General features: G+C 44.0%; 1 protein-coding gene across 2 annotated transcripts in view; it reads right to left on the bottom strand.

Moving 5' to 3' along the window:
* LOC127044371 (uncharacterized) overlaps positions 1-5,078 on the bottom strand; it is a 35,691-nt gene extending 30,613 nt beyond the window's left edge. For both annotated transcript variants that reach the window (XM_050939161.1, XM_050939160.1), the window contains exons 1-2: positions 4,528-5,078; positions 3,820-4,036 (exon numbers count right to left, since the gene is read on the bottom strand). In XM_050939161.1, the coding sequence (XP_050795118.1) occupies positions 3,820-4,036; positions 4,528-4,972 (662 nt within the window). In that variant the 5' untranslated portion in view covers positions 4,973-5,078. The remainder of the gene's footprint in view (positions 1-3,819; positions 4,037-4,527) is intronic.
* Between the last annotated feature and the right edge of the window lie 8,566 nt (positions 5,079-13,644).

Here is a 13,644-nt window from a genome sequence, read left to right as displayed (position 1 = left end):
AGAGCGTGTATCTCCTCCTACACCCTAACCCTCTGTCCCAGCCTGGAGCCCCTTCCCACACTCCAACCCCCTTGGCTCCACCCCCCAGCCCAGAGCCTTCTCATTTTCCCCAAACCCCTCATCCTCAGCCCCACCTCAGAGCCCCCACCCCCAGCCAGAGCCCTCACCCCCTCTCATACCCCAACCCCCTGCCCCAGTCTGGAGCCTCCTCCCACACTCTGAATCCCTCGGCCCCAGCATGGACCCCCCTCCTGCACTCCAAACCCATCATCCCCAGTCCCACCCTGGAGCCTGCACCCCCAGCCAGAGCCCTCACTCCCTCCCGCCTGCACTCCAAACCCTGTCCCAGCCCAGTGAAACTGAGTGAGTAAGCAAGGGTGGGCGAGAGCGAGTGACAGAGGGAAGGGGGATGGAGTGAGTGGGGTCAGGGCCATGGAGAAGAGGCAGGACAGGGGTGGAGCCTCAGGGAATAGGCGGGGCAGGAGGGTTTGGTTTTCTGTTATTAGAAAGTTGGCAACCCTATGTCCAGTTAATATATTGTTAAAAGTAAACAGAGACTCTTGTGAAGTTGCAGGTGATTACATGAGGTGATACATCTCTGAAAAGTTCCTTAGTGTGAACAGTTAGAGAAGGTCTCACACACCCAATTGACCGTGAAGCCACATGCATTCACTGAGGCAAAGGGAGATAAATGCTCCTGATGTCTCATCTCTATGCTAGATATGGAAGGAGTCATTTCCAGCTTGAGGAGACATAAACATGCACTAGCTCCGATTGAGCTAGCACACTAACAATAGAAGTGTAGCTGTGGTGGCACAAGTCTGGGAGAGGCTAGCAGCCCTGAGTACATGCCTAGGTTTTGGATGGGCTCTCTCTCTTTCTCGTACACACTATTCTAGGCTACGTCCCCATCCCCTTCCTTCAACCCTGCACATTGTTCCCTTCCTAAATCTCCTTTCTGACTTTTAAAGGATGTAGCTAGGGGAGTTAATTGCAAATAAATGATGCACATTTTAAAAAATTGTCTAAGTGCCAGTGTCTGCTGTCACTGATTGGAGAAATTTAATACATGGATCTGTTATGCTGGCTAGTAGATAATGTATTAAGAATTCAGTTAAATTAAATGTACACATTTATAATGATTTATTAAAGCCAAATGTAATTTTATGCTTAACAGCTCTGTTTTGTTATCATATGTGTGAAGTTTATATACCCTTGCACAAAAATGCACACACAATTGCTTCAACTGAGCAGACAAATTGCTATTTTGCCACCTGATGAGCCATTTGCACTTGCAAGCACCCTCTGCTAATAAGAATAATTGGGACTTTCATTATACTTTCCATCTGAGGGTACGTCTACAGTACAAAATTAATTTGAATTTACTCTATTTGAATTTTCGGAAGTGATTTTATACATTTGGTGTTGTGTGTGCCCACTAAAGCGCATGAATTTAGCAAAGTACATCCACAGTACTGAGGCTAGAATCGAATGTCGGAGCAGTGCACTGTGGGAAGCTATCTCACAGTTCCTGCAGTCCCCGCTGCCCATTGGAATTCTGGGTTAAGCTCCTAGTGTATGATGAGGCAAAAACATTCTCGTGGATGTTTCTGGGTGTGTGTCATCACTCGCTCCTCCCTCCATGAAAGCTACAGCAGATGCCATACTGCAGACAGTGCAGAACGGTGCACCACCTGTCTCCTGGTACTATGAATCCACCTTCCATGTCCTCTCGTCTTTCTATCTACTTTTTTATCTAACCATTTCCTACCTTTATTCAGCTACCGTGAACCAAGCAGCACAGCTTCCGCCACAAACTCTGCTCTCCCGCTCTTGCATTGCTAGCTAATTTCTCCATGTTGTCTGTCCTGGGCTCCCATGGAAGCTACAGAAGGCAACAATTCCCTGCCATTTTTCAGCCATCGCAAACTGAGCCACACAGCTTCTGCCACAAACTCTGCTCTCCTGCTCTTGCAGCTCTAGTAAGCTTCCTGCTTCTGTGAAAGCAACCATTTACTGCCTTTTATCGGCCATGTTGAACTGAACAGCTCTCCTATATTTTGTGCCCTTTTTCCAGGATTACGCATGCAGGCGCCATAGCGTGGCAAGTATGGAGCCCATTCAGATCTCTACTGCAGTTTTGACCATTGTAAATATCTCACGCATTATCCAGCAGTATGTCCAGTACCTGCAAAACCAGGCGAGGAAGCGACGACAGCGCGATTACTATACTGATGAGGACATGGACCCAGACATTCCTAGAAGCACAGCATGTGGCGATTAGGAGATCATGGTGGCATTGGGCCAGGTTCATGCCATGTAATGCTGATTCTGGGCCCAGGAAACAAGCACAGACTGATGTGACCTCATAGTGTTGCAGGTCTGGGATGATTCCCAGTGGCTGCAAAACTTTCGAATGCGTAGGGCCACTTTTATGGAACTTTGTGACTTGCTGTCCCCTGCCCTGAAGCGCAAAGACACCAAAATGAGAGCAGCTCTCACAGTGGAGAAGTGAGTGGCCATAGCACTGTGGAAGCTTGCAATGCCCCACAGCTACCGGTCAGTCAGGAATCAGTTTGGAATGGGCAAATCTACTGTAGGAGCTGCTGTGCTGCAAGTAACCAACACAATCATTGATCAGCTGCTATCAAGGGTAGTTACTTTGGGAAATGTGCAGACCATTGTGGATGGCTTTAATGTACTGGGGTTCCCTAACTGTGACGGGGTTATAGACGGAACGCATATCCCTATCTTGGCCCTGGCACACTGGGGCAGCTAGTACATAAACTGGAAGGGGTACTTTTCCATGGTGCTGCAAGCACTGGTGGATCACAAGGGACGTTTCACCGACATCAACATGGGATGGCCAGAAAAGGTGCATGATGCTCGCATCTTCAGGAACTCTGGTCTGTTTGAACAGCTACAGGAAGGGACTTACTTCCCAGACCAGAAAATTACTGTTGGGGATGTTGAAATGCCTATAGTTATCCTCGGGGACCCAGCCTACCCCTTAATGCCATGGCTCATGAAGCTGTACACAGGCACCCTGGACAGTAGTAAGGAGCAGTTCAACTATAGGCTGAGCAAGTGCAGAATGGTGGTAGAATGTGCCTTTGGACACTTGAAAGCATGCTGGCGCAGTTTACTGACTTGGTTACATCTCAGCACAACCAATATTCCAATTGTAATTGCTGCTTGTGTGCTCCACAATAGCTGTGAGAGTAAAGGGGAGGTGTTTATGGCAGGGTGGGAGGTTGAGGCAACTCTCCTGGTGACCAATTTCGCACAACCAGACAACAGGGCAATTAGAAGAGCGCAGAAAGGCATGCTGCGCATCAGAAAAGCTTTGAAAGCCAGTTTCATGACTGGTCAGGGTACGATGTGACAGTTGTGTTTGGTTCTTTTGAAGTTACCTGCCCCCTATATATACATGAAAGGAAATAAAGTCAAAATTGTTTAAAAACCATTCTTTATTATTTGTTGCACAACATGTTGAGAGAAATCAGAAGGTAGACTGGGGGAGGAGGGTGTATTGGGTTAGGGAGGTGGAGGAGGAGGGAAGGACAAGTCCAGAAACCAAATCAAAAGTTCACATATGCCAGCTTTCTGCTGTTTGGGCGATCCGCTGGGGTTGTTTGTGGGTCCTGTAGCCTCCCCCCTCGAGTTCTTGGGCGTCTGGGTGAGGAGGCTATGGAACTTGGGTGGTTGTACAGGGGCTGCAGCGGCAGTCTGTGGTCTTGCTGACTTTCCCACATTAGATCCACCATACAACGGAGCATGTCAGTTTGCTCCCCCATGAGCTTGACCATAGTGTCCTACCTGCTCTCATGGCACGTGTCCCTCCTCTCTTCATATTCCTGTAATGCTTTACGCGACTCTGCAGTTGTTTGCCTCCATACATTCAGCTGGGCCCTATCAGTGCGAGAGGACTGCATGAGCTTTGTGAATATGTCGTCCTGAGTTCGTTTTTTCCACCATCTTATCTGGACCAGCCTCTGGGAAGGAGTAGATAGGGGCCATGTTGAAACATTTGCACCTGCGGGAGGAGAAAAAGGGAAGATAGTATTTTAAAAGATAAATTTCAGAGAACAAAGAGAACTCCTTCTCAGTGAAACAGGCAATTCATAGTACACAGCACATGTTCTTTCTGTACAAGTTAGCATTTTGCCTCTTATATTGAAGTGCCTGCCACTTTGGTGTGAGTAAGCCATCACACTCGGCCGGGCAACAGAATTCAGCTTGCAGGCAGTCTAGGGGCACGCGGGGTTCTGCTTCTTCTACATTCATTTCAATGCTTTCAAACTGCTGGGCCCCCTTTCCCATAGCAAGCAATGCCTGGTGGGTTTGCCATATAAAAGGAGGGCCTGCAGACTCTCTGGGATGATCGCTTCACCCTTCCCCACCACTGCATGGCTCCGATGAGGCTGTGAGCAGGGATGAGTCCTTTAAACTAAACGCAAACAGCCCAGCATGGCTGAGTTTCTCCCCTACCCCCCACAGCATGGCTCCGATCAGGCTCTCACTCACTAGAAGTACCTTCTCCAGGGTCATGGTCTGGGAGCCCACCTTGGGAGTGGCGGGAGGCTATTGGATCCAGTGTTAAGAATAGTTCCTGGCTAGGGAGGAAAACAAATTCCCCACTTGCCGCTTGTACACTGTCCTCCTCTTTGTCCTCCAATGACTCTTCCTCCCCGCTCCATGCAACTCCCCCCTTGCAGGTGTCCACGGACAGTGATGGGGTAGTGGTGGCGTCACCCCCCATAATTGCATGCAGCTCATGATAGAAGCGGAATGTATGGGGCTGTGACCCAGAGCACCCATTCGCCTCTCTGGCTTTATGGTATGCTTGCCTGAATTCCTTGATTTTTGTATGACACTGCTCTGTGTCCCTGGAGAAGCCTCTTTCCATCATGGCCCTGGAGACTTTAGCGTAAGTATTTGTGATCCTTTTTTTGGAACGTAGTTCTGCCATAACAGATTCATCTCCCCAGCATGCAATGAGATCCAGTACCTCCCGTTCGGACCATGCTGGAGCTCATCTGCTAATCCAGGACTGTGTGATCTCTTGTGATGCTGGACAGTGCTGATGGTCACCTGTGCTGATGGTCACCTGTGCTGATGGTGACCAAACAGGAAATGAAATTCAAAAGTTCCTGGGGATTTTCCTGCCCACCTGGCTAGTGCATCGGAGTTGAGAGTGTCGTCCACAGCGGTCACAAGGGAGCGTTCTGGAACAGCTCCCAGAGGCCAATAACGTCAAATTGCATCCACAACACCTTTAACCCAGGACTGCAATCTCAATTTAAGCGCTACTCCACTTGCCGAGATGGAGTATAGAAATCAGATTAAAGAGTCCCTTTAATCGCAAAAAACCAGTTTGGTCGTGTGGACAGAATCTTTTTTTTTTCAAATTAACTTGGCTAATTCTGAAATAACTGACTAGTGTAGACTGGGCTTGAGGCTCTCCAAACACTTTTCAAATGTCCATTATTCTAGCCTCACAACACCTGAGAAACTGAGTCACAAATTTACATGACTTGCTCTGTTGGAGAGAGTCTGTTGGATTGAAGCTTACTCTCCCAAGTTGCAGACTAGCTCACCAACTATTGGACCATCCTTTCTCTCCATGAGATGAAGAGTTGACGGTTGGATTTTGGAAGCAACATAAGAACTGCCATTTTGGATCAGACCAGTGGTCTACATAGCCCAGTACCCTCTTTCTGACAGTAGCCAGTACCAGAGCTGCAGGGGCATACAGAACAGGGCAGTTGGAGTGATCCACGCCTCTCTTCTCCTCCCAGTTTCAGAAGTTTAAGGTTGCCCTGATCATTGGATTGCATCCCTGACTATCATTGTCAATAGTCATTGATCCTTCAGGAACTTATCTAGTTCTTTTTTTAACCTGGTTGCACTTTTGGCCTTCACAACATCCCCGGCAATGAGTTCCACAGGTTAATTGTGCCATGTATGAAAAAATACTTCCTCTTGTTTATATGAAACCTTCTGCTCATAAGTTTCATCAGGTGACCCATGATTTTTGTATTGTAGGAAAGGATAAATAACACTGCTCTACTCACTTTTTCCACATCATTCATGATTTTATAGTCCTCTGTCATATCCTCCCTTTAGTAATCTCTTTTCCAAGCTGAACAGCCCTAATCTTTTTACTATCTCCTCTTATAGACGTTGTTCTGTATGCTTGACTGTCTTTATTGCCCTTCTCTGAATCTTTTCTTGTTCCACTGTATAGAGATAGGGTGACCAGAACTGAACAAAGTATTCAAGGTCTGGATGCACCATGAATTTATATTTTCTGTCTTATTTTCTACCCTTTTCCTAATAGTTCCTAGTATTAGCCTTTTTGACCACTGCTACACATTGAGTTTAAGTTTTCTGAGAACTATTTATGTTGACTCTAAGATCTCTTTTTTTGAGTGGTAACAGCTAATGAACTGATTATTTTATATATGTGTAGTTGGGATTATTTTTCCAATGTGCATTGCTTTGTACTTATCAATGTCAAATTGCATATGCCTAGTCCCCTAGTTTTGTGAGATCCTCCAGTAGCTCTTTGCAATCAACTTTGGACTTAATTATCTTGAATCATGGTATATTGTCTGCAGACATTGCCATTTAGCTATTCATTTCCTTTCTCAGATCATTAATGAATATGCTGAACAGCACAGGTCCCATTACAGTTCCTTACAGGATGCTGCTATAACCTCTCTCCATTGTGAAAACTGACCATTTATTTCTACCCTTTGTTTCCTATCTTTTAACTAATTACTGATCCCTGATAGGACCTATCCTGTTATCCCCTAACTACTTAGTTTTCTTAGGAGCTTTTTGGTGAGGGACCTTGTCAAAGGTGTTCTGAAAATCCAAGTACACTATATCGACTGGATCACTCTTATCCACATGCTTGTTGACACCCTCAGAAAATTTTAGTTACAAAAGCCATGTTAACTGTTCCTCAGCAACATTTGTTGATCTATGTGTTCAATAATTCTGTTCTTTACTATAATTTCTACCAATTTGCCCGGTACTGAAGTTAGGCTCACCTGTCTGTAATTGTTAGGATCACCTCTCAAGCCGTAACTACCCTCCAGTCATCTGGTATAGAGGCTGATTTCAGTGATAGATTACATACCACAATTAATAGTTCTGCGATTTTATATGAGTTCTTTTGGAACTCTTGGGTGAATACCATCAGGTCCTGGGGACTTATTACGGTCTTATTAATCAATTTGTTCTAAAACCTCTTCTACTGACACATCAGTGTGGGAAAATACTTCAGCACTACAATGGCCGCTGGAGATAACTGCCATGGCCTTAGCTCTTAAAACATAAGTCTTTAAGGTTTTTTTTCTTGTTAAAGTTCTTCTATCCTAAAAAAGAAGGAAATTCAAAATAGAAAATGTGAGATTGAATTGAAGGCTACTATTCTTACAAGTCAGAGGCTCTCATAGTAATAGCAACCCACAGTGTATACTTGTTATGCTTCCCATTCCTGTTTGTCTTTTTTAAATGATTCTATTTCTTTTGCTGCTGCAGCCTTTTTCTGCTGGAAAACCCTTGCTTTCTGATATAAATAGTACTATGGACATAGGCTTGTTTAAATGGGGCTACTCATATCCTGAAGTTTTTGCCAGAAGGTCATTTGTGTAAATTTAAAAACAATTAGCAATGTTTTAGTTTTTCTGTCTCTTTTGGGTGAGGCATCTACTACAGAATTCTTGAGCAGAATAGGTATTGTATCAATAAAATACACTATGTTATTACATCAACATGGTTGCTGCAGATTGATCACCAATGTCTCTCAGTTTCAGAAAATGAATGTTCTTGAAAAGTGGATGATCAGTATTTATAAAGAACTGACACTTGAAATCCCAGCACATCCATGATATATGGAAGCTATATGAGGTGCTGCAGAAGCAAACCAACTTTTGACTTTCTTATTGAATTTCTAGCCTATTAATATCACTGCCACCCTGAGAAATGAGGAAAAACACTAACAGTAGTTTTAAAATGTTTCTCTAGTGCTAATGACATTATCAGGCATTAAACAGCTGACACTCCTTTGACCAAAAGAGAGAAACAAATTGACTCTGAGTCACAACATAGGATGTCTATAGAATACAGTATTTGTCTATTTTTCCTTTATAGAATGAGAGGTATTTAGTATTGAGTCCCCTCAGTATAACTGGTCTACCATGATTATACCATGATTATTAAGTGCACATCACATTTCTAAGAGATCAAACATTTGGCCTAGTCATAGGCACATTTGATGAGAATGTCTTATGTTATAAAAGGTTACAAATAACAGGCATAGTGACAATTATTCCCCATAGGATAGGGTTGTTTGGAGGGCTCTAAGTAGGTCAGTTATTTTACTTAAATAACCTTACAGAGAGCTAGTTGCTGCTGCAAACTAAGCTACACTTATCAAGTGAAGAGATTACTTTTGAGCTGCATTAGCCTTGTTTTTTAAATTCTGTTTGCAGATGCTAAACAGTAGGGTCTCCAGTCATTAGTGCAAGTTAGCAAGGAACTACTACAGTAATGGAAGCTACACACACATCACTCCATGCGCCTACTATTAAGTATGCTGAATATTCAGGTGCATCAAGTAATCCACACTTGGCCCATTGCTAGTAATAATCTTCTTTCTCCACTAAAAGAGATGGGTGAGGAGAGCCCATAATCAAATGGCCTGAGCTCACAGCCAGCCAAACAATTTAACTAAATGTTTCCAGAATCATAGTGCTGTTCCAGTATGAGACTGATTGTAAAAGGAACAGAAATGATGAGCAGATTATGGGGATTTTTCTGAGTTACCTGAAAAATGAAAATGTGTTTTCCAGATCTTTCCAACATTCCTGAAATTGTCCCAAGAAAAGGAAGGCGTTTTGCATCTAATGGTATTGTAGCAGAGAATCCAGAATATGCTACTAGAAAAAACAATGTTACCTTGGAAAACATCTTGGCTATTCAAGGAAGGAATCACTGTCATTGTGATTGTTAAATTATCTGAAGTAGTGAAAGATACAATTGAAAGGGACATTGGAAATGATGGATTATACCTATTTGCTACATGCTGGGAAAACAGATGAATAATGCTGTATTTTCTAATGTTCCTCCTTTTTATTTCTAATGATTTGTTGGCAGAACTCCTGTAATAATAAGGGGAAATTGTGTAACTGAACAAAGCAACCACCTAGTACAAAAATGAAAGAGTTAATATGTTTAATCTGTTAGAAAACCATGTTTTTATTTTAAATAATATCACTTTTGAAGTGAGGTATCATATTCTTTGTTTGAGGTCAAAGTAGGTATGCGTTGTTTGCATAATTTATACAGCACATAGTTTTCTTTGCTATTGCTGGAGGTAGAGAACAGCACTGGATGTGGAAGAACTCCAAGACTGTATCCACAGGGGTGTATTCTCTTCTTGAAACTCATGCATTTCTCCAAAGGGACTTCATACAAACGACCTGTGTAAACCTTTGTTGTTTAAACTTATGTGCTGAAAGTCATCTTAAGGAAATGATTCTGAATGAGCGGAAATGAAGCTAAACCCCTTTCTGTTTGACATATTCTGCCCTGTTAGCAGAAGTACAGTACCTAAGTGGAAGGTCAAGATTATAAAACAACTTTTTTATGAAAATAAGAGAAAAATATATAAGACGGGAAAATAAATTAATTGCTAATGCTGGGTATCTAAACTGTGATTGAAGCCTTATTGCTGACACCCATGGAAATGCATTTTCTGCAGAGTGAGCTACCTCAAGAGGTGGAGAAGGAACAGATTGAAAAACGTCAGAAAATGTGCTGGGGTCTAACTTTGTGAAAAGTTTACCTTTGTAGTCAAGGTTTTGTAGGCTTGAGGAGCACCATTTGAAATGTCTGTTTTGACAGTGAAGGATAAAAACTTAAACATCAACCACTTAATCATAATCTTCAATAGTGTCTTGGCTGCCAGGCGAAAATTAGATTTACCATACAGCCTAATTTAGTTGGTTCAATTCTTCTCTTGATGGTTTGAATGGTTTAATATCTGCCTCTTTCAATACATGAGCTCCAATAACACTCAATCCAATCTTTAGGGCGTGGCTTCTTATGGAAGAAGGAGATTTTTCCCCCCACCAGCACCACCACTACAATTTTCTTATCTTTTAGATCAAACTGCTGACACAAACACACATTATTTGTGAGATAGTTGTTGACTACATCATTTGATCCAGTTAAAACACTGCATGGACACCAGGAGTCACTAAACTCTTGAATCAAGGAAGGACAGGGTAATGAATTTGGTTGCTTGAGTGTATCTGACTTAAAGTCATACCATATCACCAGTCTGGAGTAATTGATTGATGCATGTAATTAGTGTATTTCAGGAAGGCTGTGGGTATCATGGTTACAGAGCTAGATTCACTTCTTTCCTTTCTCTGGTCTCCAAGTGCATCTCCAAAGGTGTCAGGCCTTGTGCCTTCACCTCTTCTGAGATGGAATCCTGCAATTATGCTACTTATAGACAGGACCCTGAGTGTCAACTGTGGGTGTCTGTGACCAGTGGTGAATACAGTGAACAGACAGCCCCCATAAACCAAAGGCTTGCTTGCTCTTAACAGGAACAAAAGCATAACACAAGTAAGAGGATTTTTAAACAACAGATGGGCTACATGCATGTCTGTCTTATCTAGAGACCTACCATCCTGTGGATGGCAACATGAGGCCTGTGAAGGGAACCTGTCATCCCTAACCTCTGGGTTCTGAGTGTTAGTCTTTCCTTTAAATGTTTTTCCCTTGGTGGAGAGGACAGGGCCAGCTCTGGCTTTTTTGCCACTCGAAGCAAAAAAAAAGGGGGGGGGCAGAGCGGCAAAGCAGGGGAAAAAAACAAAACAAAAAAACCTGTGGCCCAGCAGGAGCGGCAAAGCAGAAGGGGGGAAAAAACAAAACAAAACAAAAAACCTGCAGTGCGGCCCGGAGCAGCAAAGCGGGGTGGGGGCAGGGAGACAACTGCAGCGCGGCCAAAGTGGGGGGTGGGGGAACCTGCAGCGTGGCCAGAGTGGCAAAGCAGGGAAGGAAAACAAAACAAAACAAAACAAACCCTGGGGCATAGCCGAAGCGGCAAAGCAGCGGGGAAAAAATGGTGTGGCCAGAGTGGCAAAGCAAGGGGGAAAAAACAACAAAAAACACCCTGCCGGGCAGCTGGAGCCAGGGTGCAGGGGGACTCCCCGTGCTGCAGATGTGCAGCAGAGTGCGTACCCAGTCTAGGGGGGAGGAAGGGGAGGGAGCGGGGGGGAGAGAGAGAAGGAGGGCGGCCAGGGCTTCAGCGGGCGCTCACCCCACAGCCCCGACTGCTGCACCGCCTGCCAGGAGGGCTCCGCGCCGCTCTGGTCGGCAGGGAGGGAAGGACACAGGCTGCCCTGCCAAGTTTGCTGTGGGGCACTCCCCTCCTCCACACTGCTGCCCCCTACAGGCAGCTGGAGCAGCGACCCCCCCCGCAAAAAAGCGGCCATGCCGCCCTGTAGAATCTGCCGCCCCAAGCACGAGCTTGCTCAGCTGGTGCCTGGAGCCAGTCCTGGGAGGAGGTGTGCCCTCTTATATCTAGTCAGATCTGTGTTCTCCTGTGTTCACAAGCTTGGATGCCTTGAAAAACTATAGGAGTGACTTCAGCAAGGGGTCAGAGATAGAACACCAAAGCAAATGACTCTTGAATGTCCCTTAAGTCAATGGTGGCTGTACCACAGGAGTCACCTCCTGAGCACCTTTTCCCACCTCCCACCGTGGCCTTGAGGTCACACTTCAGGCAGCCTGCCCCAGTTTCCCCCCTTACACTGTTCAAAAATAGAACTTCATCCAGGTTTTCTGGTTGTCAAACCTACCCCTTTTTGAGCTGTGTTAGTTAATGTAAACAAAGCCCAAATCAAACTCAAACCCCCCAAGGTCCATCCAAAAGTCCACACAAACATTTCTCTTTCTCCTCCCATGACTTCCTACCTGGGGCTTTTCCAAACAAAAGGTTCTCTTCCTTCTCCCAGTCTTCCTACCTCAGCCATTCCTGCTTTGGCAGGTCACGCCACTGGTTGGAGTCTCAGCCTGAACCCCTAGGGCTATATCTAGCACCTGCTCACTCCTGTCAGTCGTCGTCTTCTTCTGTTTTATGGCCTAACACACTCACATTCTGAGTCCATAACCATCAAGTGCTAGATTTCATGAATATATAGTTAGACACTCTCTCTTTTCCCTGTGTTTTTAAAGAACTGTAATATTGCTTTATTAGTTGTGCCCTATTTTTCTGATGCTCTTACTAGGTGTTTTAGGGCAAATTTTGTCACTTTAAGGTGCCTGAGTTTGTCATATAAAATCCCTCTATCAATGTTACATTCTTTACACTCCCAGAGGATGTGATCAACCATTGCTTTGACCTTCCATTTCTCACACAGCCCATCTTTATATTTATTAATTAAGACTAGGGTGACCAGATGTCCTGATTTTATAGGGACAGTCCTGATTTTGGGGTCTTTTTCTCAGATAGGCTCCTATTATCCCCCACCGCCTGTCCCGATTTTTCACACTTGTGGTCCGGTCACCACAATTGAGACCAAATTGTTGTTTAAGCCACAGTGTCCAGTAAGTATCTGGAGAACAGCTACCTCACATTTCCTCTCAGATTCTTTCAGTATGTCAACATTTATGATTCTAGAGCATACGTCATGAAATCTTTCCCCCCCTTGTTTCTTTTGTCCATTCTTCCTGCCACTCTTCTCTTAGTTCACTTTTAACAAAGTTTTTAAACTGTTTATTTAGAGCTCCCTCTATCAATGTTTTGCATTTTTACAGCATTTTTGCTACTTTATCTGCCACATGGTTTCCTGCTCTTTCAGCATGCCCTGGGATCCAGGCTATTTCAATGTTTACTCCCATCTGTGCTGATTCTATCATTAGTAACAATATTTCATTAATTATGTTATTTTTGCTCTCTGAATTCCCAGTTTTGATAGCCAGTAGTGCTGACAGAGAATCTGACAAGATGACAGCAGAGACAGGTCTTATGTCCAGGATCCAATATAATGCCAACATTATCCCTGCTACTATGGCTGTCTTAATTGCTAACAATCTAATGGATTTCTGTATTCCAAGTGTTGGGACGCAAAATGCTTTCTCCACTCTCTCAGTTTCCTCATCTTTAGACTCATCCATAAATATTTGGCAGTGTTTGCTCCATTTATCACATATACACTGAATACGTTTAGCTCTGCTTTTCCCCTTTTAATTTCATTGTATAGTTTCACATGTATATGGTGCTGGGGATGATTTTCCACCTATAATGCATTTTCCTATGGCTGTATATGCTAATTTCTTTTAGGTCTTTCTTTTCTCTTAGCTTCTTTGCCCATATTTTAATCCTATTAACATGAGGCATTTTTTACTTTTCCCTTGGATTCTCCACAGAATTCCCAGAATTCTTCATATATGTCTCATGTTTCTATCTTCCCTGTTTCCTATGAGTTTTGTCCAAAAGTTTAAATCCATGTGACAGAACGTGAAATACCTCTAGGCTGACTCGCCACTCTGGGCACTTTGTCCTTAAGGACTGAACAATTAACCAATCAACAATGTGGCTCAGCTCATCAG

This window comes from Gopherus flavomarginatus, chromosome 2 (assembly GCF_025201925.1).
Source record: "Gopherus flavomarginatus isolate rGopFla2 chromosome 2, rGopFla2.mat.asm, whole genome shotgun sequence".
Taxonomy (NCBI): domain Eukaryota; kingdom Metazoa; phylum Chordata; order Testudines; family Testudinidae; genus Gopherus; species Gopherus flavomarginatus.
This window is presented reverse-complemented; position numbering and strand designations above follow the sequence as displayed.